The sequence below is a fragment of the Dendropsophus ebraccatus genome, chromosome 13, assembly GCF_027789765.1.
Source record: "Dendropsophus ebraccatus isolate aDenEbr1 chromosome 13, aDenEbr1.pat, whole genome shotgun sequence".
Taxonomy (NCBI): domain Eukaryota; kingdom Metazoa; phylum Chordata; class Amphibia; order Anura; family Hylidae; genus Dendropsophus; species Dendropsophus ebraccatus.
In genome coordinates, this window is record NC_091466.1 from 48,264,575 (window position 1) to 48,289,846 (window position 25,272).

Sequence of the window (25,272 nt, forward strand, 5' to 3'; positions counted from 1 at the left end):
TTGTAGCAGATAGACAACGGTCTGGTATGGCTTGAGTACCATCCTCAACACACTCAATTTCAACAGTATCTGAACATAACCTTTCTGTGTTTTTAATCCACTTCTGGTTTTGGTTGGAAAAAATTTACCAAAAATACTGTGTGTGAACATAGCCTTAAAGTGGAATGTGTGCAGACCCTATGTAATCAGCAAAAGTAAATGTCTAAATAGTTTTGAAGGCAAATCCCTTGACCTGTTTAGGTATGCAGTATATACTGATCTCTCAAGACAGGACTTGGTATGAAATAAAAATTATATACTTAAGCTCACTCACTACTAAAGTACATAAAAAAAATCTGTTGGGAAATCTGCTGCAGAAATTCAAGAACAGTAACAAGCTTTCCCATCCCAAGTGCAATCCTATTCTAAATCACAGCCCTGAATACCAATATATTTGCTTTTTCAAAATACCCTGATGATGCCTTTAGCTTAAAGTGATAGGAAATCATTACTTTTTTTAGGTGCTGGATTTTGCATGTTATTATTGCTGTACTTGTTCCTGGTTGTCATAGATTACTGAAACAGCATTGAATTAAATTGCTATCAAAATGCAATAAAGCGAAACCTTGAATTACAAGTAACTTGGTTTGAGAGTGTTTAGCAAGGCAAACTAATAATTAAAGCGAATGTTCCATCAGGTACATCGCTTTAAGTTTTTTATATGAATAGACCGTCGCCGGCATGGGATGCTGGTGCTGTGGTCCTCTTTTTGAACCGCGGCCCGGTTACCGCACACGGCACTGGTATATTGCTGGGCACCAGCCCAGCCTGAAGCACTGGCCCCCAGTGTGACAAAACTCCCTCCCCTCTGTAAAGAAGCTCCATTACAATCAATGGAGCTGCGTCTCAAAGGGGAGGGGTTATTGTCACACTGGGGGCCAGTGGGTCCGCCTCCAGTGCTTCAGGCTGGGCTGGTGCCCGGCAATAGACCGACGCCATGTGCGGGAATCAGGCCGCGGTTCAGAAAAAGGACCACAGCACCAGCGTCCCCGCACTGGCCTATTCATATACAAAACGTAAAGTGATGTACCTAATGGTACATTCGCTTTAAATAAAAAAGATTGTAACTTGAGTAAGATTTCATACAAGCACCCCTGTATCCCCATCCTGATACTGTACTGGGTAGGAAACCCTCTCATTTTAATCCATTGCTACCAGATCAACTCCTCCTTTGGAAGGTATGTTGCAAAGGCAAAAGAACCCACACCATGGCGTTTTGTTGAGCAAAAACGCAAGCTGGCAGATGTTAGCTGTAAATCAATGGAATTGTTATAAAATGCCATACTTACTTGTGGCTCTGTGGTAGTTTTTCTAAAACGCAGCATGTTGAGGCGTTGAGGGTTTTTTTCTGAAAACCGTGGACTTTCTCTCCAACAGAGTTCAATGAAATTTCTTCTGTTCATCTCAAAAACGCCAAAGGCAAAAAAAGTCATTCACACCTCAAGTCAAAAACACTATAAAAAAAGATGCCAAGATAATCTTTGGCAGTTTTTCTGGCTATTTTGGAGGCCAGAAAAATGCCTAGGGGCATTCTTACTGACAATATTAATACATTCTGGGATAAACATCCACCAAGGTACTTGTTCCCTCCAATTAGCCAGTTTAGGGAGGTACGACCAACAACCAGGGACTTTCCAGGTATACTTATTTAAACAGAAAAAATGTTCCTACAGTCCAAGCACTGGGACATATCTTCTCTTTAAAGTGTAAAACTTTGTTCACACAACGTAAGTTCTGCAGGAATCAAGGCCGTTGTTACAATAGCCGTGATTCCCATGGAACTTACATAGTGCTGCCTTCTGAGGGAATCCCGTCAGGAGTGTATACATATAGTATACACTTCAGCCGGGTTCCCTAGCGGCGCCGTAGAAAACTGACACGTCAGTTTTCTGCGGCCACTATTCATTGAATAGCAGACGCAGAAAACCCTGTCAGTGCTCATAATGGAGCAAGCGGCTCTGGCCGCACACTCCATTGTGTGCAGTGGGGAGTTCTGATGCTGGCACACATGGATGCGCCCGCATCAGAACTCTGCAGCCCTAAAGATCATCTGGCCGGTACTGCAGTACCGGCCAGGATGATCTTTTCAGAGGGTGAACATAGGGGGACATTTATCAAGGGGTTTGCGCCTAATTTTTGGTGAATAATTGCATTTTTCACCCATTTTTGGTCTAAGTTCTATTTATGAACCAGTATTCGACAGGTGAATATTTGTAGATGCAACTTTTTTTTAATCTGCCTGTTTTAAGTATCCACGCAAAAGTTCGCATAATCCGGGATTAGCGCCCAATTTATTATTTGCGCCTTTTCAAAAAGTCTCATAAACAGGCGCAAGCTTATGTATGGTCAGAACCATGAATAAAACTGCACATTTTTTTCATAGTTGCGACTTTTTTGCACCTTTTTTTGCGCCTTTTTATTTAGATGCATTTACTATGGCAGTGCTACATGTTAATGAATCAGTCACAAGATATTAGAACAAAATACACACCAATCCCCATTAGAATAGTTGCACTTATTAGACTCCTTAGTAAATGTCCCACATAGTGTCCCACATAACTGTCATTTAAATGTCACTTTTCAGAAAGCAATAAGTATCAACAGCACAAGCGATTTTAAGAAACTTTGTAATAGGTTTTTATTAATCAAAAGAGCCTCAGCACAAGCGATTTTAAGAAACTTTGTAATAGGTTTTTATTAGGCAAAAGAGCCTTTTTCTGTACTCAAAATTCTGTTTTGCATCCTCCCCCTTACTTCAAAAGAAACAGCCTTTCTGTGTCCATAATGCTGTATGGAGGGAGGAGGGGGCGAGGGGGATGAGTGAGCACGGAGAGGAGAAAAGGCAGCCTCTCATCAAGTTCCCAGACCTTTCTGACCTGTAAATTTAGCATTTTGTGTGCCCATTTTGTGACAGTCTCCAAAGGCCATAGCTGCTTGTCTCCCCTTCCTTCTCACTCATCCCCTTTGGTCCCGCCCCCCATCCATAGGTTATAAAAGGACTCAGCAAACCTGTCTTCCCTTTTCTCCTTTGTAATGAAGACAACTTTTCCTGATATTGCACAGATACGAAGGGGGGGGGGGGGAGAGAAGGTTTATTGAGTACAGAAAGAGGCTTTTTTGCCTAACAAAACCTATTACATGGTATATGAATAGTTAATTGCCTGTTAAAGAGTTCTTCAAGATTCAACAAAAATTGTGAGAATGCCATAAAATAATAAATGACAAAAGAAAATAGAAAATAATAAAACACTCACTCACCTGAGAAATCCTCTGACATTCCAGTGCAGTGGTTTTCATTTACAATGCTGCAGTGTGCATGTATACCCACTTGACCACTGCAGCACACCATTGTGATCAGTGATTGGCTGCAGCCATCACATGGCTAGTTGGGCACCTCATGCCTGCAGCACAGTAAACAAAGACTATCAGGGAGCACTGCAGTGGAATAGTAGGGGATTTATCAGGTGAGCAAGTCTTTTATTATATTTTGGCAACTATACCAACCCTCCCATCACCACCACCAATTGGCCCAATTTTGTAATTTTGTAATCTTGTTTTCATAATTCAGTTCCACAAGGTATTTTCTTTGCTTACAGGTTATCAAGCTAAAATCTTAAACGAGAAACAACAAATTCTTGCCCTAAAAAAGGATATAAGTTTCAGTGATGAAATTATTTCAGATTTACAAAAATATAACAGAAATAACAGTGATACTCTTCCTAAGTAAGTATGAGCAAGTATTATAGCCCTATCTTGTAAAATTACCTGGAGATGTATAATACATCTATTTTCTCCTTTATTACAGCTTGCCTTCATGTTATCTCAGTGGCATAGTGGGGGTGGGGTGCAATGGTGCCCCTTTTCAGCTTATCCTCAATTGATGGATGAATAATCTGTTCTTTTTCATCCTTAGTTTTTCTTTTGTCAGTAGACAACATGATCTGAGTATTCTCAATACCTTTTAGTGGCCTGAGGCCCACGCTACTGCTCTAGGGAAAGGGAGCTAGGTTACCCCACACACCTCCATATTCTTCCCTAACCCACTCTCATTATATTCACTAGTTCAGACAGGGTTTCCTTTTATAGGGCTGAGGAAGACTGGGTTTGAGCAAGGGACCTCCTACTTTCCAGGGTTTGCACGTGAATATTGACTCCCTGCTTACATTTTTAATACAATGCAATCATTAAGTATAAGTTAGACATTAACTGTGCATGAAGAGTGCAAACATAACGTTCATTGCATAAAGTAAATCTTTCCAATACCACTACATCCAACATTGAAGAAACAAAATTGCACAGTGGGATATGGCATCAATGCTTAACTTAAACCTTTTGGGGAACATTTATGAAGACTGGTGTAAAGTGTCACTGTTGTTATAACTTTCACAATCTACACATCAACAGTATATCAGAAATAAAGTTTGAAACATACATACATTCATTATTTTTTTGTTGTTGTTATCATGCTGTAAAACAAAGCTGAACTTACCAGAAATCCAGGTCCAGTCTCCTGAAGGCAGATTTACTGGCTTGTGCTGGTTGTAAAAAACAGACTAAACCCAGGAATTTCGGCCAGTACAGAGAGTTACAGCTCAATGTGTCCATCAATCACATGACTACCTTATCTCTGTGAGCGCTCAAATGACCTGGGAAACACAGGACTTCATGTTTTCTCACTTAAAAACAGGAAGTGGCGTGTTTTTCATGATAACTAAAAAATAGTAATGAATGTAAATTGCAAGCCTGCTTTACATCACATCTTTTGTTAATTTAGATTTTGAAAGTCATAATGACAGTGACACTTTAAATAAAGCCCTTCCCCAAATTTCCTGGCTCCTGATTCTTAGTAATGCTGGCGGGACCTGCGCCTGCTGCAGGACTTGCACAAAAATCTACATGAGGTCTAGAGCAGGTGTAGATTTCTGCATTGTTTATACCTGTTTCTAGGCGTAAACCACGATAACAAAGGTGTGGGAGGACACCCCTCTTACCTTCTCCCCCCACAGCCCCTCCCCCCCCCCCCCACCACCAAAAAGACAAAAATCTGTCCCTTTTTCAGTAGTGTATGCCAGGGGCGAATATTTAATGAATGTTCCCCTTTGTGTTTTATCTCAGGTTTACATCAACTTCTGCAATGTTGGAGAGAGAAGAAGAATTTCTTCAAACCCAGCTGGAAAATACAAAAAAGACAACTGAAAATGATAAGTATGGAAAAAAATAAAAAAGCATATGTACATACCACTTTGGGGATTATACTTGGCAAGACCATATGACATCTTCCCGACATATGCATTTACAGTAGCCGCCTATTCTGTAGCTTATGTCCGACATTTACTCTTTTTTTTTTTTATTTAATTCTTTTTTATTCTTTTTTCATATATAAAAAAGTAATACAAATAACTTCTCCTCGCAGGGAGTACAATAACTGTTACACCAAAAAAAACAAAGAAAAAATACCCTTCCCCCACCACCACCCTTCCCCCCCCCCTGTTGAGACTGACGAGAGAGAGAGAGAGAAAAAAAAAAAAGAAACACCTTAACCCTCAATCCATTTCCCCCAAGTTTTCAGATATTTTTTCCTAGGTTTGTCCCTCGCCCCTGCCAGTCCGACATTTACTCTAATTAAACAAAAAGATAAACCCAGTGATATATATTTTCAGTCTATGCTCATACACACACACAGAAATAAAAGAAAAAAAACGGCTGTAATTTTGGGGTAACAATTCGGATATTTTAAAAATAATAATGTGCTCATAAAAATGATGAACCTACTCAAAATTTCATGCAAATTTAGCTTTTATTTTACTCCATGTGAACCTAACATTGTGCAGTAAAACTACTAGTTCATGGATTGTGATTCTATTTTGCAGTAGTTATATATAAGTATAGTAAAAAAAAAAAAAAAAAACAACAACTTGGGGCTCTCTTACACTGGCCCATTATTGGCAACAAGTGTCCCTAGAAACATTCATTTGGCTGATAATTGGCCCATGTAAAAGTGTCAGCGATCAGCCGACGAGTAGGAGATTGCATATTTTGTGCTGTAAAATTCATAGTTATTGGCCATACTTCTTCGGGTGGCCCACAGAGTATAGCAGCGGTCTGCTGCCGACGCTCCTATAACACAAAGTGATGGTTAGCAGACCAGCATCATGCATGTCGGCTGATCGTTGCCTTTTAACATGACCTGTTATACCAAACGATTATCGGGCGGAATGACCCGTAATCGGCCAAGTACAGCCGATAATCGTTTGGTGTAATAGGGCCTTAACACAGACTGATATTCATTGGTTAAATATTAAATGTAAATCATGTTGGATAGCTTCTGAAATTAATTTTTGGAAATACAGTACATATTTTTTAAATTTTTTTCTTTTTTCATCAATTTCAGATGTATGTCATTGCACTCTATAACATACAATACTGAGCAATTTAAAACTAGCTTTTTTTTGGATGGGCTGGGTAAGTCTCAGGAGGTTGATTGTGGTAGAGGAATAGATGCAAACCACTCAGGAGCCTCTTCAGTATGCTACATACCTTTTCAAGTGAAAGGGAAATTGAATCCTATGAGAGGCTGGATTTATTATGGAAAATGTATTTTTTCCCCTTTGAGTGGCCTGCAACATTATTGAACTCTTAACATTTGCAATCAACTTTTGCAAAACAGCGATTGATCCTAAAAATAATAACCACACAGTGTACAACAATCGTCTACTGGGGCCGCGCAAATAAGAACAAAACATTGAATTAGAAAGTAAGTTTTAAAATACTTTTTGAAAACTTTTCTTAACTTTGATAATATGTTCAACATTTCAGGTAGCCACTATTGTATCTAAGCCTTATTGTATTTTATTCGTTCTGAAAAAAAAATAAAAAAAAATATATATATATATATATATAATTACTACTACTACTGATGATATTGATGTTAATATGGTTTAATATAATTCAGTGTAACCTCCAAGTTATACATTGTTGTAATTTGGATTCCAGCTGGGTTCTTCTGTACCCCAGTATGCTCTTCCCTCCTATTGTTGACAACTTATTGTGTACAGTACCGACCACCACTTTGGTGGTGGTGTTGAACTGTCAACAATGGGAGGTAAAGAGCAGAGACAACAGGGAAAAGAGGCAAGTTTGCTAAATGAAAGTATTTGCTAAACTATTTAACTTGATGAACCCTACAAGTGTACTATGTTAGTTGACTTGAGACTATGCCTTTAACTAATAGTTCATGCAGGATACACTATATAGTGGGCACATCTTATTAAACTGGGGCACTTGGGGTACATCTTTGTTGACTACATTGTTAGCTATGAAATCCTGTAAATCAGTTTTTTAAATAAAATTATGTTAATACAAATATATAAGAATTACTATTTAAGAAGTTCTCTATATTTTGCATTACATAAAATACTTTTTCTCCATGCACAAGGAAATATATACATTCTTGACTCGTGTATATTGTAAGCCATATAATGGTTTACTTATGAGGAACTAAAGCTACATCTACACTCAAGTTCAATTTGTTACCTAGACATTTCTACTTGCTTGATTTTTAAGGAAAACCAATCACGATTCCATGAAGAAATGTAAAGAGGTATTAATGCAACACGAAGAAAAATATATGGAATTCACATTTGCTAAGGAATACCATGCAATAAAAGAAGAGCTTGATAGTATTCTGAAGCTGATCCATACATATAAGGAGCAGCAGAAGATGAAGGATAAGATCCTTGCAGAGATTTTTGGTATTTAAATTAATGTTTTTTTAATGTTAATTTAAACACAATATGAGTGTGACTAAGTATAATAACATTTTCTCCTTTTTTTCTGTTGCCAGAACCTGCGTCATTTGGATCCTATACTGACTGGAGTTTGAAGCTGTATCTATTTTGCGGAATTGAAATTTCTTAAATGCATAGTGGTGAAACCTTTAAAACAATAGCAAATGAATATTTGCATGATAAGTCTACAATAGCTGATCAGCCTACTTCAGTTCAGCTTTTTCAGTGATTTCAGAAGCCAATGGTTCAGAAGAACTTGCCAGTTTAAAGTCTAGCAAGGCAATTGGCCCTGAAGGTATAAAGGTGGATTCTTAAAGAACTCCAATCTGGTATTGATGCCCCCCAGTCGGATTTTTGTCCTGAAGGGTGTCCGTGCTGGAAAATAGCTCTGGAAAATATAGGACATGTCCTATATTTGCCTGGAATTCAGGCACAGATATCCCATAGAACCCTATGAGGGTATCCAGAATTCATTGTACATTCAGATTCTGTCCAGAATTCAGACTGGGCGAGCACTCAACAGCTGCTGCTGGCCCTTTAATAAAAGCAATATGATTGACTGGGCTGGGTATCATTGGCTCCTGACCCTGTCAATTACTCTTGTGGCTGGAGGCAGACCACAAGAGGCCACTACCTCCCACCAGTGACATCACTCCTGCGCACGCAGAAAAAATGAGAAGCAGGTTGGACACTGCTAGGGCAGCAGGTGAATACAATTTTTATGCTTACGATTCTTTTAGGCTTCAGGAAACACCGATGATTTCCTGAAGCCTCCTGAAAGGCTTTGGGATCAGTGTTGCTGGCCGTGAAAACGGCCAATGACATGTGAAGGTGGCCTTACTGAGGGCAGCTCATGTCAGACTAATTTAATCGATTTCTTTGACTATGTCACAAAAGAGGTGAATGACGGTGGTGCCGTTAATATTGTCTATCTGGAATTTAACAAAGTTTTTGATACAGTTTCCCATAAAAAGTTGGTAGGTCTTTATTCCTGGATAGTACAGCGAATTTGTGGTTGGCTGAAAGATAGACCAGAAAGAAGTTGTTAAAGGTGTGTATTCTGAGTACAGACTGGTTACAAGTGGTGTGTCACAAGGGTATGTTCTGGGTCCTGTTCTTTTTAATACGTTGACATAAGGAAAGCTTTGGTAGGTAAGGATTGTAAAAAAAGAAGTGTGCAATAGAGGTGATATTCCTAGAGGTGTTTGTAATATTGCAAATTATTTAAGGTTTTAAGATAAGTGGTACGATAGAAACTGCAGTTCAATGTTTCCAATGTAAAATAATGCAATTGGGGAGAAGAAATCCTCTCTCCAAGTATCATATTGGTAGTTCTGTCTTGGCAAAGACTTCAGAAGAGAAAGATTTATGGGTAGTGATTTCTGAAAATGACTCACCAGTGCAACCAGGTGGTAGGAAAAATTAGGGAACCAATAACCAGGATTTCTGCCATATCTTCTTTGGGTTGTGTGGTACCCTTGCATCAGAAAAAGCATCTTTTTATCCAGCCCATTAGCTTGTCAATAACCCCCACAGAGCGCACTGGGTGTCTGGGATAAACACATACAATAAAACAAAAAATAAGGGAAATAATATAAAGGCGGACTAAATGGAGCAGGTGGTCTTTTTCTGCCAACAATGTTCAGTTTCTATTTGTGTTAAGTAAATAGGATCTTTGTTTGTTTGACTGAGTATGAGTTTTACCCAGAAGTAAATGATGGAACTGAATTTAGTAGTAATTTTCTGTTTGCTAAAAATTGTGACAAAACTTATGACAATTCTGTGAGTTATACATTAACTTACCTTTAAGTGCAACTCTAAGAAACAATACCAATGAAACCATTCATCAGATTTCTCAAGTTTCATGTACAACATCTGAAATAATACAGAAAATCAGTGAATTTGAACAGAAGATAAAATACATTGAAGAGGTAAGTTAGCCATCACCAACATTAAACATCATCAACATGCAGTTTGTTACCATAAATTTTAAAAAAATGTCCTTAAAGGGGTGCTCCGGAGAAAATAAATTGTTTTCAAATCAGAATTACTTCTATCACAAGTACTTATCAGCTGCTGTATGGTCTGCAGGAAGTGTTTTTTTTTCTTTCTGACACAGTGCTCTCTGCTTCTACCTCTGCCCATGAGAGGAACTGTCCAGGGCAGTAGCAAATCTCCATAGAAAACCTCTCCATCTTATACAGATCCTGTCACAGACAGAGGTGGCAGCAGAGAGCACTTTGTCAGATTGAAAATAATACACTTTTTCCTGCAGGGCATACAGCAGCTGGTAAGTACTTAAAAACTTGAGATTTTTAAACAGAAGTGATTTACAAACATTTTTTTCTCCGTAGTACCCCTTTAAAGAGATTGTCCAGGACTGAAAAAGGATTCAAAGTTGTTTCAATAAGTATGGCATTGGCAGCACTATTTAAAGAGGTACTTCACCCATTTTTTTTTTTTTTTTTATATATATTGCTGCCCTTATATAGAACATAATATAGATGCTATTATTACTTCACCACGCCCCCACAGGTTCCTGCTGAATGCTTTGAAATTGTCTCAGCAGTGACGGCTCATTCACCCTATCACTGGCTGCGGCATTATCCCACTTCAGTGATCGGCTGAGTAGGCTGTGACTGCCAAAATGAGTCCATCTCTAAAATGGCGGAGGGAGTGTTTACCAGGGGACCAGAATATGCCACAGGAAGACTGCAGGGGAGCATGGTGAGGTAAGAATAGGATCTTTATTATGTTCTATACAAGGGCAGCAAAATATTTAAATGGCCCGACTAACCCCTTAAAGAGTATCTGTCACTTCTCTTGACCCATCTGTCTCGGTAAAAACTTGTATCCCCAATTAAGTAACCATTCTGTAGCATCTTTTCTTAGAATTGTACATTTTACTTCTCCCCTGATTGCCCTGACCCTGTACAGCAGAGTACAGATGCCCACACAGATGATTAGTACACATAGCACTGCCATACAGTTTCTGCCAAACTCCATAAAAGCAATACACATACAAGTAATCTATCAAGTGCATTACAGTCTGCAGAATTCTGAGAATGCCAGCGTAAAATTTTAGCTGCTAACAAAATCATGTTACACGACGTTAACCTTTTTTTCAGCATACCAAAGAAATTTCTGAAAAGGCACATGAAATAGGAAGAAAAGAAAGCAACAAAAAATATACAACTGAACTTCAACAAGTGTGAGCCTTAAAATTAGTTCATTATTTAAAGGGGTTGTATAATGAAGTAAAGTTATTAAAATCAGATGTGTATCACATGCATATATGTAAAGGAGTACAAACGTACTGTTTACACTTACATCACTGTACTATTTTTCTCCCTTAAGTATATTATTACTTCCTGGTTACCCCTCTAAACTGTGACCTGGTTGTTGTCATGCAACAGTGCAGACACTTTCCCACAATCCCCCTTGCTTGCATGTGAAGTAAAAACCAACTGCTAGTACTAATGGGACAGGTCAGAAGACTGCAATTGAACTGAACATAAGTGACCTAACTTAAAAGATACACAAATATGGGTCATAGCCAAGGGCAACGGGTTATCAAACAAAGCAGACACATGGGGGATTAGTAAGACTATAGTTCTCAAACAATACATTTTGAGAAATGCTTGTAAATTTGAAATATGTTTGATTTAACACAATGCATCAGTTGTGTGTGATATCTACGGCTTTAGAACATTTTAGTGACGCTTCTGAAATATTTTAATTTGCCAGGAAACTGTTTTTGGGCCATTTTTGAAAAACAAAAAAAGTTGTCTATACCCACTGGAAACTGGTTGACTACCTAATTTGTATTTGGTTCCCCCCAATTCTACCTTGACAGATCCTGTCAGAAGACAGAAAGATAAGACATGTTAGATCTTAGCTGCCCAGTGCTTTAGTTCACAGGTGGATAAGTTCCTTAAAGTGTCACTGTCGTGAATTTTTTTTTTGCAGAAATCAATAGTCCAGGCGATTTTAAGAAACTTTGTAATTGGGTTTATTATCCGAAAAATGCATTTTTATCATGAAAAAGCAGTTTGAAGCTCTCCCCCCTGTCTTCATTGTTCTCCTATGGAGAGAGCTAAAGAAAAGACCAAAACAGGACAACAAAGAGTTAATCTACAAATCCCTCACCCGTTATCTGTTCTGACCATCACCAGTGACCTGTCTGAGCTCGGATTACAGCTGTCACCCAGCTATGTGCCTGTAATCCTCTGTTATCTGCTTTCTGCTGCCGGCTAACTCCCTCCTTCCTCCTCCCCCCTCCCCTCTCCCTAGAACAGACAGGGGACGTCTCCTGCAACAAGTCACAATTTTCAGATTTTTCAGAGTGGATGAAAAAGAGGAAGGAGGGGGGGGACCTGGGAAAAGGCTTTTTACATGCAGATAATGGCAGATTTGGCTAATAAACCCAATTACAAAGTTTCTTAAAATCGCCTGGACTATTGATTTCTGCAAAAAAAAAAATACGACAGTGACTCTTTAAGGAGTCTGTCGGGAGCCTACCCCTCTTCTATTTAGAACACATGAATGCTCAGCCATTAAGTGTATGAAGGAATTGGGAGATAAGTGACTGCTGTTTCTGTTTTGAACCTATCACTTCATAGAGACATGCCAGAAGTTTTTACCAGTGGTCGGAGTGCCGAGACTTTCACAGATCTCTAAAAGAATAAGTATCAGAAAGAAGTCTATGGGCTGTCAGTGCCAATTGGAAAAAACTGGCACAGTGCTTGGCCTTGCACTGCTGTCTGTTTTCTTTAGGGATTAGAATGCGCAAGAGAATTAAGTTTATGAGTTTCTGTCATTCTATTGGTGCCGGATGGAACAAGGACTAGATATATCCATTCTCTACATCAGTAAAATTCCAATCAATATGCCATAAACATCTATATTGTGCAGAACCCCTTTAGGTTCTTAGGGCCCTTTCACACTGAATCCAGCCTGCCTCAGTGTCACACAGTGTCTCTACTAGATGGCTTGTGCATGTCAATTCAATTCAATTCTTTGAGGGGAGAGCAGCAGGAGTGGAAGCCATCCCATAGAGACACTGAGCCAGGCAGGAATTCCACCTGTTTTGCTCAGTGTGAACATACCCTTAATTTGTACATTGGAAAAACTCCCTGGCGTACTGCTATGATGGGTGTCACTTAGCGGCATAGACTTCCATATCAGAAAACCATGCGGTACAGGCAACAAAAATAGCTTATATAATGTCTATAACAGCTAAATCTTAAAATGCAGAAAGTACAAATGAAAATAAAAAATTGATAAAATATTGTATTATCAGCTATGCATCAGTATTGAAGCCTTTTTCTTACTGTAGATAGAAAATCTAGCTGTGGAGTCTAATTTCCTAATAACACATAGTAGTTATTATTACACGTAGTATACATTTTCTTTGCTGCCTGCATACCATTAATCACTCTGTAGTATGTAGTTGGGTCAAATGTTGAAATGTCATTCATTTGACACAGAAGAAAATAATGGTTTGCTTTGTATTAGATCACTTCAACATTCTTCTTCTTATTAGATCTCCTCGAGTGCTTTTTGAGCTTTCTATATTTGGAGGATACTTAGCAATATGACTTCAGATATTTTGTTATTTTGCACTAGAAAGAATTGCTACAGGTTCATCTTGTTCAAGCAATGTATAAATTCACTTTATATCAAGAACTGAAGTCCCATATTACACAGGGCAGAACATTCTGTGCCTGCAAGTCCAAAAGGTCAGGTATAGCAGACTGGTGAGACATAATGTTTCTGGTTTTCACTTATGATAGGGTGTTATAGCTTTCCAATGCTCATATCATTTTAATGGGTTGCAAAGTATACTTAGTTGCACATTCTTTGCACTTTGAGTTTTCTACTTTTTCATTTGTTGGGTCTCTAAAGTGAAAATTGTGCATACTCTCTATTGTGCATTCTATTGTAATTGCAATAATATCACTTAAAAGCTATGTTCACACAGCGTCTGTTTTTTAGTTGTCATTATGAGGCCAAAATACAGCCTTATTTTGGCCTCAAAATGATGGCTGCCAGAAATACAGCCAAAAACAGTGTGAACATAGCCAAAGGGTGTTTTTTTTGTTGAAGACTTTTACAGTATATTGAGTAATTATTACAAAATGCTAAATAAAGCTATTACATCATGCACAAAAAATTTGTCAAATAATCTTTCGATAAAGATGCTTTTCTAAATATTATACATATTGGTTAAAGTTAACCAGTTTTAGGTACATGGTTAAGTACATGGTTATATAGGGCATCTCTGATTTCCTGCATTCCACCTCAAGTAGCTGAGCTTTTTCCATATTAAAGGGTTATTCTGGCAAAAAAAATTTTTTTTTACATTTCTTCATGTAAATTTGTAATATAACTTTATTAAAGTACATGTTTATTTTTTTATGCTTTCATTGACTGTCAGCAGTAAGGAGTGGGACAACCCCTCTGATGCCACCAATGGCTGTGTCAGGAACTGCAGGGCTTCAGAAGCCCTAATCCCAGCATGGATAAATATTGTTTGCGCATTGCTGCATACCAATACTGGGCCTCCCTTAATGTCTATTCTAATGCATAATAATTTTCAGGAATACTGTATGAGTAGAAATAAAATCTGTGTATCAAAATGATTTGAGGCTTATTTCTAACAAAGATTGTTATTTCTTAAAAAAGCAAAGTCAATGAAGAAGGAACAAGACCAAACCAAGCAAAAGTAAAGAAACCACAATTGTTCCAACTGCCAAACTTGATGCAAAGGTTAATGCAACCACCAAGAGAGGCTCAGTCACCTTTGCACGTCAGTGACACAGGTATATACACTCTGTACATAAACAGTTGTAATATTTTAATTAGGGATGGTCCGAACCTGCTGAGGTTTGGGTTCGCTCGGCAGCAGATTCCCGCTGTCTGCCCGCTCCGTGCAGCGGGTGGATACAGCGGGAGTAACGCCTGGAAAACTGGGATACAGCCTATGGCTGTGGCTGTATCCCAGTTTTCCAGGCGGTCCTCCCGCTAAATCCGCCCGCTCCACGGAGCGGGCAGACAGCGGGAATCGTTACCGAGGGTTCGGGTTCGTGCCTTAAGAACTGGTTTAATTTAAAGCTTGCAAATTGTGACCGACAGAATGGCTAAAAAAGGCTTGACAATTTTAAAGCTTTAAATGTTATGGCTGCAAAATTAAAGGGGTTATCCAAAAACATGGCCACTTTCTTCCAGAGACAGCATCACTATTGTCTCCAGTTTTTTAACTTGGTTCCATTGAAGTGAATGGAGCTTGGTTGCAAACCACACCTGAGCTGGAGACAAGAGCGGTGCTGTCTCTTCAAGAAAGCAGCCATGTTTTTGTAGCGATAGATAACCCCTTTAATGTGTGTATGTGGAAAGGGCATATTGACTTTAATAGGATTCAATAGTTTAAAAAAAAACAGCCATTATCTGGGCACTTGTTTCACCTGTATAGGTGTGGGGGGGGGGGGGAGGCCGAAAATATGTGTTCTGCTAATTCAGATTTAGTTTTATGATTGTTGGAATTTTTTTCTTTCATGTAGGAACAGACGACAGAGGAAATATGGGTCATCCTCAAAATGGCAACATCATTGTTTCCAACCAAGACCAGAGTGTGGAAATGGACATTCAGGTCCTCTTTTAAAGGAAATTGCTTATGCTACAATCTCATATTATAGTTGTGTTATTAGAAATCATAGCACAAAAGTCGTGAGAAATTTTAAATGTCATTCACCTACTTGGATGGCCAATGTGTGCTAATATACAGAATATAGGCTGTTGTAAATAGCTTGCTAAAGATGAACCTAAGCTAGCAGAACTGTTTTGTATTCTCCACCCAGTGTAACATCATTGACAGCTTACAGCACAATACACCTGGATTATGCTTTTAAAAGTTCTTGTAATTCAGGACATGGAGCAGATTTCCTAATCTCCAGTATGCTCATTTTGTTGCAAAAGTTTTGAGTATTTTTAGGGTGGATTTCAACCTAAAACCCACAGCAAATTTTGCATGAAATGCAAGAAGATATCCGCTATGTCTGGCCACTTTTTAATAGCTGTATAAACCTCTAGTCATGCATGAACTATATGAAGCTAAAAGGTGTAAAGTTCTATATCTTGCTTTCTTAACAGGAGCCACTTATTAATTATACAAGTAAAGACTTTATTCTATCAACACCAAATCTTCAGCAGCAAGGTCAGCTAAGGTAAAAGTAATAAACATTGTGTAAAGTAATATAATACAATATAATATACATAAAAGGTCTAGTACACGGCCCAACAAGGCTGGAAATCAAAAACAAAACAGAAAATATAAGTTTATATAAGTGTATTTATTCAGATGAAGGAATAAATCATTGTGTATTAAATATATAGTCCAAACTGGTGTCACACTTAAAGGAAATCTGCCAGGTCAGTACCATGTACAAAGCTGCACACACAGACAGATAGGCTATACGGAGATAAAACAAGTGATGCTTTTGTCTTTGTTAATGGTCATTTGCAAAGTTATAAAATTGCATTTTTCCTTAGAAGCTGAAGTGCCACAGCTATCAGCTTGTAGCATTTCCCTTGGAAGCTGAAGTGCCACACCTGTTTGCAGCTCCCCCTGGTAGAGTCCTGACAGATTTCCTCTAAAGGGAAGTTGACAGCACATATATGCACATATCCGGACTGGCAGTTTCCAGACACCAATGACAGTAGCATGGCATACATATCTTTGGTGATGCTCTGTGATCTTGTGTCTTCAGTAAGAAGCATCATCATTTCAGGCTGACAGCGTCACAGAGGTGTGTCACTATCAGCACCCGTCCCACTCAGCCTCTGCCCACCGCTGTATCTTCAAGATACAGCAGTGGCTGGAGAGCGGGACAGGCAGAGGCTGCGTGGGGCGGGTGCTGACACAGATGCATTTATTATGGCTGCAAGTCCTGTCAGCTGTCAGTTAAAGGGGTTATCCAGTGCTACAAAAACATGGCCACTTTTCCCCCTCTCTTGTCTCCAGATTGGGTGGGGTTTCAAACTCATTGAAGTAAATTGAGCTTAATTGCAAACTACACCTGACCTAGAGACAAGAGAGGGGGAAAAGTGGCCATGTTTTTGTAGCGCTGGATAACCCCTTTAAAGGTCATCAGACTGGTTGGGACTTCCGGATATAAAATGGACACAAAAATCAATCAGGATTATGTTAGTGTAAAACTGGCCTTGGGCCGACTATACATGTATCCAGGTCCACAACTGGTCCAGTTTCCATAATCAGTCAGAGAAAACCTGCATGCATCATTTTCTATTTATTTCATAAAAACAAACAAAACTATTACTATAGGATCAGGTTTGTCATCAGCTTACCTCCAGACTTGTATTGTACCACACAAAGGCTAAAATGACCAGATGTAACATTGCTCTTGCAAGATAAAAGTCATGATTTATGTCATATGCCTTACATATGCCTTATGTGTTAATATTAAGATGTAAATGTGTTTTTTTCCAGGCTGGGTCTCATTGAAAAGCCAATCCATTCAAAGCTGGAAGTCAAAGAAACAGGTAAAAAGACATCTTATTTCTAAATGTATCTTACATATCTTGGTTATAAAGGATTTGAAAGATTGGTGACGGCAAAAAAATAACATTTTAGGTAAGATCAGGCCACATCAACCAAGGTGATACTATATTTAGTTTTTGGTTAAAAAGAATGTAAACTTTTTTCAAATAAAAACAGCATAAACATAAAAAGTAACTTTTCATAGTCTTGGTTAAAATTATCTTACCATGTATTCAGCCCTCTGTGCCCATATGGCCACAGACTAAAGACACAGACCTTTCATTTTACCGCTAATAGTTGACCTTTGGCTGCCGTTGAGCAATATAAGATGTTTGCAAGAGAGTGCATTTCCTTTGAAGGGGTTATCATAAGATTAAAAGGTAGGCCTCATTCATATGTCCAGTGATTTTCAAGCACCATGATTTACATCTGCTAGCTAGCTCCATGATCCATGAAAAAACGTCCATGACTGCATCTGTTTTTTTTTAAATCCATGTTCCTTTTTTTCACTCATGTAGGCATCACATCACCCCAGTATGTATCCCACTATGTGTAGCAACCCCTCCCCAGCATTTATTCCATTTATTTATTGTTGTTCAAATATATACATCCCACATAGCATCCCCCCAGTAGATTGTACCCCAAAATTATTCTCAGTTAGTTATCAAGCACAGAACACCGCTCCCCTCGTTGTCCGGTAGTGTGCCCAACCTCCCTACACTCCTGTAGCCACCTACCTCTGTAGTTTTCCTCTGTACAAAAAAAGACTCCATACTCACCTACTGTGCTGTAGGCTTCCGGTGTTGTCTCTCTCCCCACTCCGCACATCCATGAGTGACGTTACTTATATGCCACGGCGCTGAGGGGGGCAACGGTCTCTTGTGGCCAGAGGTAGAACGTTTCTGCCTCTGACCACAGGAATGATTAGCATTGCCAGCCACTTGGGCCTGAGCAGGCTGTCAGTGTGGCTAACCACAGGGAGCACTGCCGAGAAACCCTCCAATAACCAGCGGAGACTTCAGTTAGCCCCCTGCCTGTGTGGGCTTGAGAGCAGCCCCCCCCCCTTGCATCCACCTAATTGTACTATTGGTGCCATCACATCAGTGTTTTTCACAGATTTCACAGATGTGGCATCCGTGGAATCCACAAAAAACACAGATTCCATGGACTTCTATTGGGAATACGGATCATGTGAATAGGCCAATACAATTCGATGGGCCTTAAAATTGTCCATGATGAAGGATCTGCGATCACAGGCAACTACACAGGACGAGTAAATAAGGCCTAACCCCTTATTGATCTGACATTTCTGACCTTTGGGACCCCACCAACCAACCCTCAGGTGTTGTGCCCAGTTATGTTTGTAAGTCCCATAGAAATGGAATACAGCAGTTGCCGAGCATGCATGTTGTTGCCCTCTGTCGGGGGACTACTAACCTCTGTTCTCATGATAGGTGTTGGTCCTAAAGGTTGAGCCGCCACTGACCAGCTAGTTATCCCCTATTCTGTGGACAATGGTTACTTTTAATCTTTTCCTTTACCTATAAACATAATGATATACTCTGCATGGATTACTTAGCTTAAAATGTCATACATGTGCAACTTTCTGGTTATGAGGAAACAGGATCAATGACTGACAGCTGTGCTCCTACAGTAAGGGCCAGCAACAGAGATAACTATACTCCTAGCTATTCAACCCCTTAGGTATCATGGATGCTTTGCAATTATATAATAGACTCATTGGGAATTCTCTTAATGGTGGTATAAAAAGTAAAGAAATACAGTGAATAAGGTTTATAAAAAAAAAAAAAGCATGGTCTACCCTTTTGTATCGCAAAACTTCAATGTATACAAGCATACAGTAAAACAGTTCAAACATTGTTGCAAGTAGAAATGTTAGGTCTTTTGAACCTAATTACTACATTGTGGGCACAACATGGTATACAGAATGTCAGAATACATTAAATGGTATCCCATCCAACATATACCTGTGATGTACAGCTAAAGCTTGATATAAGCAATCCCTATGAGAAGTCCAAAATATGCTTTTAGCCAATATAAATAATTTTTTTTATTTCTTTTTATTCATTAGCAGAAGTCAGAAGACTACAGTTCACTGACGTACAAAATACTTCCAAAGATTCTGGTTATGTTTCTGAGGTACTGTGTAGATGTTTGATAATTCAGCTATAGCTCCATAATTTGAAATAATTATTTGGATACGATCTTTGCTCCCAGGCCAATGGACTACATACACTGTCTATAAAGCAAGAGCTCCAGTTTATTCTGTATCACATCTGACGCACTACATGCTTCAGTAGCTTCAGGTTTGATTGGCATTTACCATATGACTTCAGTGGATGTCTATTCTATTTGTACAGGGCAACACTGCAAGTTATGAAGACATGGACTGCACAAGTGTTGGAGGAACATCATCACAAATGTCACAAATGCCATCGTTGTTCATCATACCTGATCCACTGCCTGTTTCAGAGCATACATCTTTTAAGAAATGTGAACGTAAAGGAAAGAACAGCCAAAACATCACAAAACCTGCAATAAACCTGTATGTACACTGTCTGGTTTCAAAAAATGCTAATACAATTACATACGCAAATGTTTTACAAATCCATCTTTTATTTACATCTTTAGATGCAAAAACATTAGATCAGATATCACCATCTTTCGACATCATACCATATTTAGATTTAACATTCTATGTTTAATTATTTAGAAATATTTTTACATATTTTTTAATATAATTTTATATATATTTACAGTGGCGTGGACTTACTGCATACTGTTTTATTAGTATAGTGAACAAAAGCTGTAAACTCCTCCTAGAGGCAGCCACAGGCAGTAAGATTATTATCATTTTGGGGGTTGTCCCAAGATGAGATGTTATCCCCTATCCACACTGTGCTCTGTGGGAGTCCAACCCCACTGGAACCCCCACCAGTAACAAGAAGCAGGCCAACTGAATGAAGAATGGAGTATCAGCCTGCAAGCCCAGAGGCAGCCATTGCTCCATTCACTGTCTATGGGTGTCCCTTTTTTTTTTTTTTTTGCAAGCCTCATTTGTGCAAAAAAAAAACCCTTTTGTCAGGTTTGCACCTATCTAGTTACTTTTTAGGGCAGCTTAACACAGGACGGATCACAGCGGAAATCTCGCTGCAAACTTTCGCTGCAAAAATCCATTACGATCCAAGGTCCTGTCAGTTTCTGGTGGGCGGGTGATTTACATACTGTAAGTATGTATTTACAAGGAACTGACAGGACCTTGGATTGTAACAAATCTTGCTGCAAAACTCGCAGCAAGATTTCCACTGTGATCCGTCCTGTGTGAAGCTGCCCTAAAACTGATTTGCATGTAGCTTAGTGAGAAAAGTGTGGTCTTATGCAGCCCAACAACATTAAAGTAGGAGATTGCAGGGGTCTGACCCCTGAATCCCCTGGCGATCTCTGTATTGGACCCCGACAGCTCTGTTATAAACAGAGCCCCGGGTGGGCACACGACCCGCAGCTCTATTTGTTCCTATTAAGCGTCGGAAAGAGCAGAGTACATTGCTCTTTCAGCATACTTGGCTCTTTTCGTTGCTCCATAGGAATGAACAGAGCTGGCGAGGTGCGATACAGAGATCGCCGGGGGGTTCAGGGGTCAGACCCCGCAATCTCCAACTTTTCCCCTATAGGCCCCGTTTACACTGAGCAAGAACAGCGGCGAAATCCCGCCGTGCTCAGTGTCCTGCTTTGAGTTAATGAGAGGGCGCGCGTGCGTCTGTTTCCTCCCCTCTCCGCTCAAAGAAATGACATGTCACTACCTGGAGCGGAGCGCGGCGGCAGCGGAGGAACGCACGCCCTCTCATTCTCTCAATGCAGGACACTGAGCATGGGACCATCCTGTGGATAGGGGAAATGTTAATGTTTCCTGGAATAACCCTTTAATCAGGCAGTAAATATGTTGGGTTGCATAAGACCACAATTTTCCTACTAAGCTACATGTAAATCAGTTTTAGGGCAGCTTCACACAGGACGGATCACAGCGGAAATCTCACTGCAAGTTTTGCAGCAAGATCTGTTACAATCCAAGGTCCTGACAGTTAATTTTTTTAATTTTTGTTAATTTGTTCATTTTTCTCGAAATACTCCTTTAACCCCTTTAATTCAAAGATGCACTGAATTCTGAGCCTATTAAGACAATAAGAAAACATTAACAACGTTCAAGTGTAGGCGTTTACTTTAGTTTGTTGTTCCTCGTCTCCGCTGCTCATGACAGCTGCTATGATCAGCTGCTATTGGTGAGGGAACTGCAGTTTAAATGATCATTATCCTTGTGTCTGCAAGGAAAACAAAGGATTGCAGGGCACCTATTGAAATCAATGGGCGTTTGTTCATTTCAATGGACACCGACTGTGCCTAAAAGAACCAATTTTTGTTAGCTTAACCTTCCCCCGAAAGGTTCATAGGAGAAGGGGTCATTTGAACCAAAGGTCTACGTTTAGTAATTCTAAAGCAACAGACTACCAGGGGTGGGTGTGGATCAAATTAAAGCTCTTCTTTCCCCACACATCAAATTCCTTTAGTGAACACAGATATTTTAGTTGAAATCCACCAATGACCTAATTTGTATGCAAGACCCCTTCAGGCGTTCACTCTTCATGGGGAAAAAAGGGAGGGGGCAATTAGCTGTGTTTTATTTCATTGCCAGTCCTTTCCTTCCCATAATTCACATCTCATATCCTCTCATACACCAAATGGCCATCTGTGTGTGGGCAAATTAACATTTGTGATATACAAACACATGTGTGATACATTTACAGTGGAAGAAGAGTTTATTGTAAAAAAAAAAAATTCCAAGATTCTATTAAAATATTGGAAGTCATTAGAGTTTTTTATTTTTTAAATTGTTATCAATTTCTTTGCAGATTCACAGAAGCATCTCCGTGTTTAAATCTGTTTAAGACGTCTACACCTAAAACCCCTGATCTTGGTAGTTTTAAATCCTTTGCCACAGTAAGATTTCAAGATCAGGTAAAGTTAATATGTATCATCTTAGCTCTCAAGAACATAACAGGGATAAAACCTATTTAAAAGGGGTTGTACCATTAGGACAATCCCTTCTCATGATGTAGTCCCTCCCCAGCAATAAGCTGATTATGGGGGGCTAGTTTCTAATAGGAATTCTGTCAGCAACAATGGGGAAGTAATGCAGAGGAAATTATACATGATTGTGCCGAGTCGTCTGGAGAAGGAACCTTTATTGGCACCACTCTCTATGCTGTCTAATAGATGTGATGGGAAACTACACCTTGTCAAGTCCATAGAGATAGGGGTTATCATGATGGGAAAATGCATGCAACACTTGAAATAAGTTTAAAATAAACTTGCAGTAATGGTCTATACATTGTTCTTTAAGTTTAAAATCCATAACAGGTGGCAGCAAAGAGCACCATGCAAATACAAGCAATTTACAAAACTGTATAATTTTCTGCCACCCGTAAATTTGAAAACATTTTTTTCTCTCGGCGTACCTCTTTAATGTTTTTTCAAGTTATGTGTAATTTATTTTAGGAAGAAAGCTTTACTACAGCAGATACCAATCCAGCATCACCTACAAAAGACATTGGTTAGTATCTTTACATTCATAATAATGGTGGAATTTACAGCATGCTATACTCACTGCCTTAGGCCCGGCTGGGTCACAGAATGGCTGGTGTCAGGGAAGATCATCCTGGCTGGTACTGCAGTGATCTTCATTTGTGCTTAATTGGGATGCGGGCACATCCGTGTGCGCCCGCATCGAAATTCACCATAGCCGACAATGGAGAGTGCGGCCGAAGCCGTACTCTCCATTGTGTGGCCTGTCAGGCTTGTCATGTCAGTTTTCCTTGTGGCCGCTGAATGCAGTGCACGCAAGTTTTGTATTAATCACGGACGTTGTTGCAAATCGGCAACAGTGGCCATGATTAATGCAAAACTTACATTGAGTGAACATGGCCTTATACTGTATCTGCACCAAATAAGGAACAAGTTCATTATAAATGTGCAACAGCCATTGGTTTTTCCAAGTTCTAATATACAGTAAGCACACTATTTCACTCCCATACTTCCATTATCCTCTCTCCACTAGCGTATCTTAAAATGAAAAGCTCGGCCTGGTGGTTTGTGATGGGACATATAAAAACACATATATAATATCTATGTATATCAATTATATGCATCCAATCATGTTACTGTACACTTTCTAATGAAAATCCTTTAAATCCTTTTCAGGAAATTTATTTCAGAAAATGGAAGGAGATGATGATTTTTCATTTTTGTTTGCTTCAAAGTCGTCCCAAGCTTCAGATGTTGAGAGGGATGACTTTGCCTTCATGTTACCATTTGGACAAGATGGAAGAGACTCAATGGGATTTGAATCTGCTGACAGTCAACCCAAATTTTCATTTTTTTAGGTCCGAATCTCAGAGATGACTAAACTAATGATTGTCCAATACAGTTTACTTGATTTAGAATAGAAATGTTGTTACATCATATTATGACATGCAAATTATGTCATAAGCATATCTTGGACCTCCACGTTATCCAGCTAGGGAAAACTATATAATTCATTGCAGGTATATAGAAAACAATAAAGAAGCAATGCTTATCTCTCCACGCTCCCTGGGTGTCCTGCTACGGCATCTCCAGGTCTCCGTTGAATACTCCTGCCTCCACTTCCGAGATGGACTTGTCTCGGAAGTGAATGCCCGCTCAGCGAATCACTGACTAAGATGGGATAGCACCACGTCTAGTGATTGACCGAGCAGGCTCTCACTGCAGAGACAAGTGCATCTAAGAAGTGGAGGTGGGAGCATTGAGTGTCAACCTGGAGACACCGTAGGATGACACCGGAGAGGTAAGCGTAGCTTTTTTATTGTTTTCTATATACCTGCAAATATACATGTATAGTTTTCTCCGGTTAACCCTTTTAATACATAATATACTTAAAAAGTCAAGGTACTTCCTAATTATATTACTTTACATACCTTGTACTGATCCCGCATTACAGTCTATATTGTAACCTAGATTTTCATTTACAGTTTTGTAGGCTACAGAGCTGACATCTCCCAGCACTGCTGGCTTAGGGCTCTATTACACAGAGCCATAATCGATCAAATCGGCCAATTTGGCCGATCCTCGTTCCATGTAAAAGACAACAATCAGACGATTTACATAATCATCAGCTGATCGTTGGTTTAGGTTTGGGCTTAAAATCGCCGGGTGATGACTGCGCATTGCTATGTGTAATAGCGGTGCATGGCCAATGGCTGACGATTGCCCAAACACCTGATATCTTACCTCTCCCAGCTCCCGGTCTTCTCTCCTGTGCTTCACAGTTTCTCAGTGGCTGCAGCGTCCCAGCCTATGATTGGCTGAGCGGCCTGTCAGCTAACAGGCTGCTCAGACACTGCAGCCACAGGGATTGGGAAGCTGCTGAGCACAGGAGAGAAGACTGGGAGCGGGAGAGGTAAGATATCAAGTGTTTGGGCAAGGGCTGCATGGACATTGCTAATGATGTCCATGCAGCCCTTACTGCCCCATTATCGGGCCCTCAGATAGGTCCAGTGAACAGTGGTCTAGCAGAACGGAGCATGTTTACTAAAATGATGGGACCGTATTCAGCCCGTGTAATAGGACCCTTGCACTGGTACACTAAAGTCTTTAGGCACTGTCTGCAAGCTTGTGAACTGAAATGTAAATGCAGCGCTGGAATATAAGACAATATAATAATATACAATATAATATCGTACTTAGGGTCATTACAAGTTAAGTACTGCAAGGTGTGTAGACCATTTCTTAAAAAAGTTAAAACTTAGTTTTAAATAGGTCTTGTAATTTTACAAT

At 39.5% G+C, this 25,272-nt stretch overlaps 1 protein-coding gene across 2 annotated transcripts in view; it reads left to right on the plus strand.

Annotated features, from left to right (window-relative positions):
• The window catches only part of C13H14orf39 (chromosome 13 C14orf39 homolog), a 29,286-nt gene extending 5,276 nt beyond the window's left edge, over positions 1–24,010 (plus strand). The window contains exons 4-18 of one of the 2 annotated variants that reach the window (XM_069950806.1): positions 3,636–3,762; positions 5,155–5,244; positions 7,603–7,790; positions 7,883–7,925; positions 9,637–9,757; positions 10,955–11,037; positions 14,514–14,650; positions 15,389–15,477; positions 15,978–16,051; positions 17,335–17,387; positions 19,478–19,545; positions 19,767–19,951; positions 22,311–22,416; positions 22,957–23,011; positions 23,659–24,010. In XM_069950806.1, the coding sequence (XP_069806907.1) occupies positions 3,636–3,762; positions 5,155–5,244; positions 7,603–7,790; positions 7,883–7,925; positions 9,637–9,757; positions 10,955–11,037; positions 14,514–14,650; positions 15,389–15,477; positions 15,978–16,051; positions 17,335–17,387; positions 19,478–19,545; positions 19,767–19,951; positions 22,311–22,416; positions 22,957–23,011; positions 23,659–23,840 (1,601 nt within the window). In that variant the 3' untranslated portion in view covers positions 23,841–24,010. The remainder of the gene's footprint in view (positions 1–3,635; positions 3,763–5,154; positions 5,245–7,602; positions 7,791–7,882; positions 7,926–9,636; positions 9,758–10,954; positions 11,038–14,513; positions 14,651–15,388; positions 15,478–15,977; positions 16,052–17,334; positions 17,388–19,477; positions 19,546–19,766; positions 19,952–22,310; positions 22,417–22,956; positions 23,012–23,658) is intronic. The other variant, XM_069950807.1, reaches the window with a different exon arrangement.
• Positions 24,011–25,272: the final 1,262 nt, after the last annotated feature.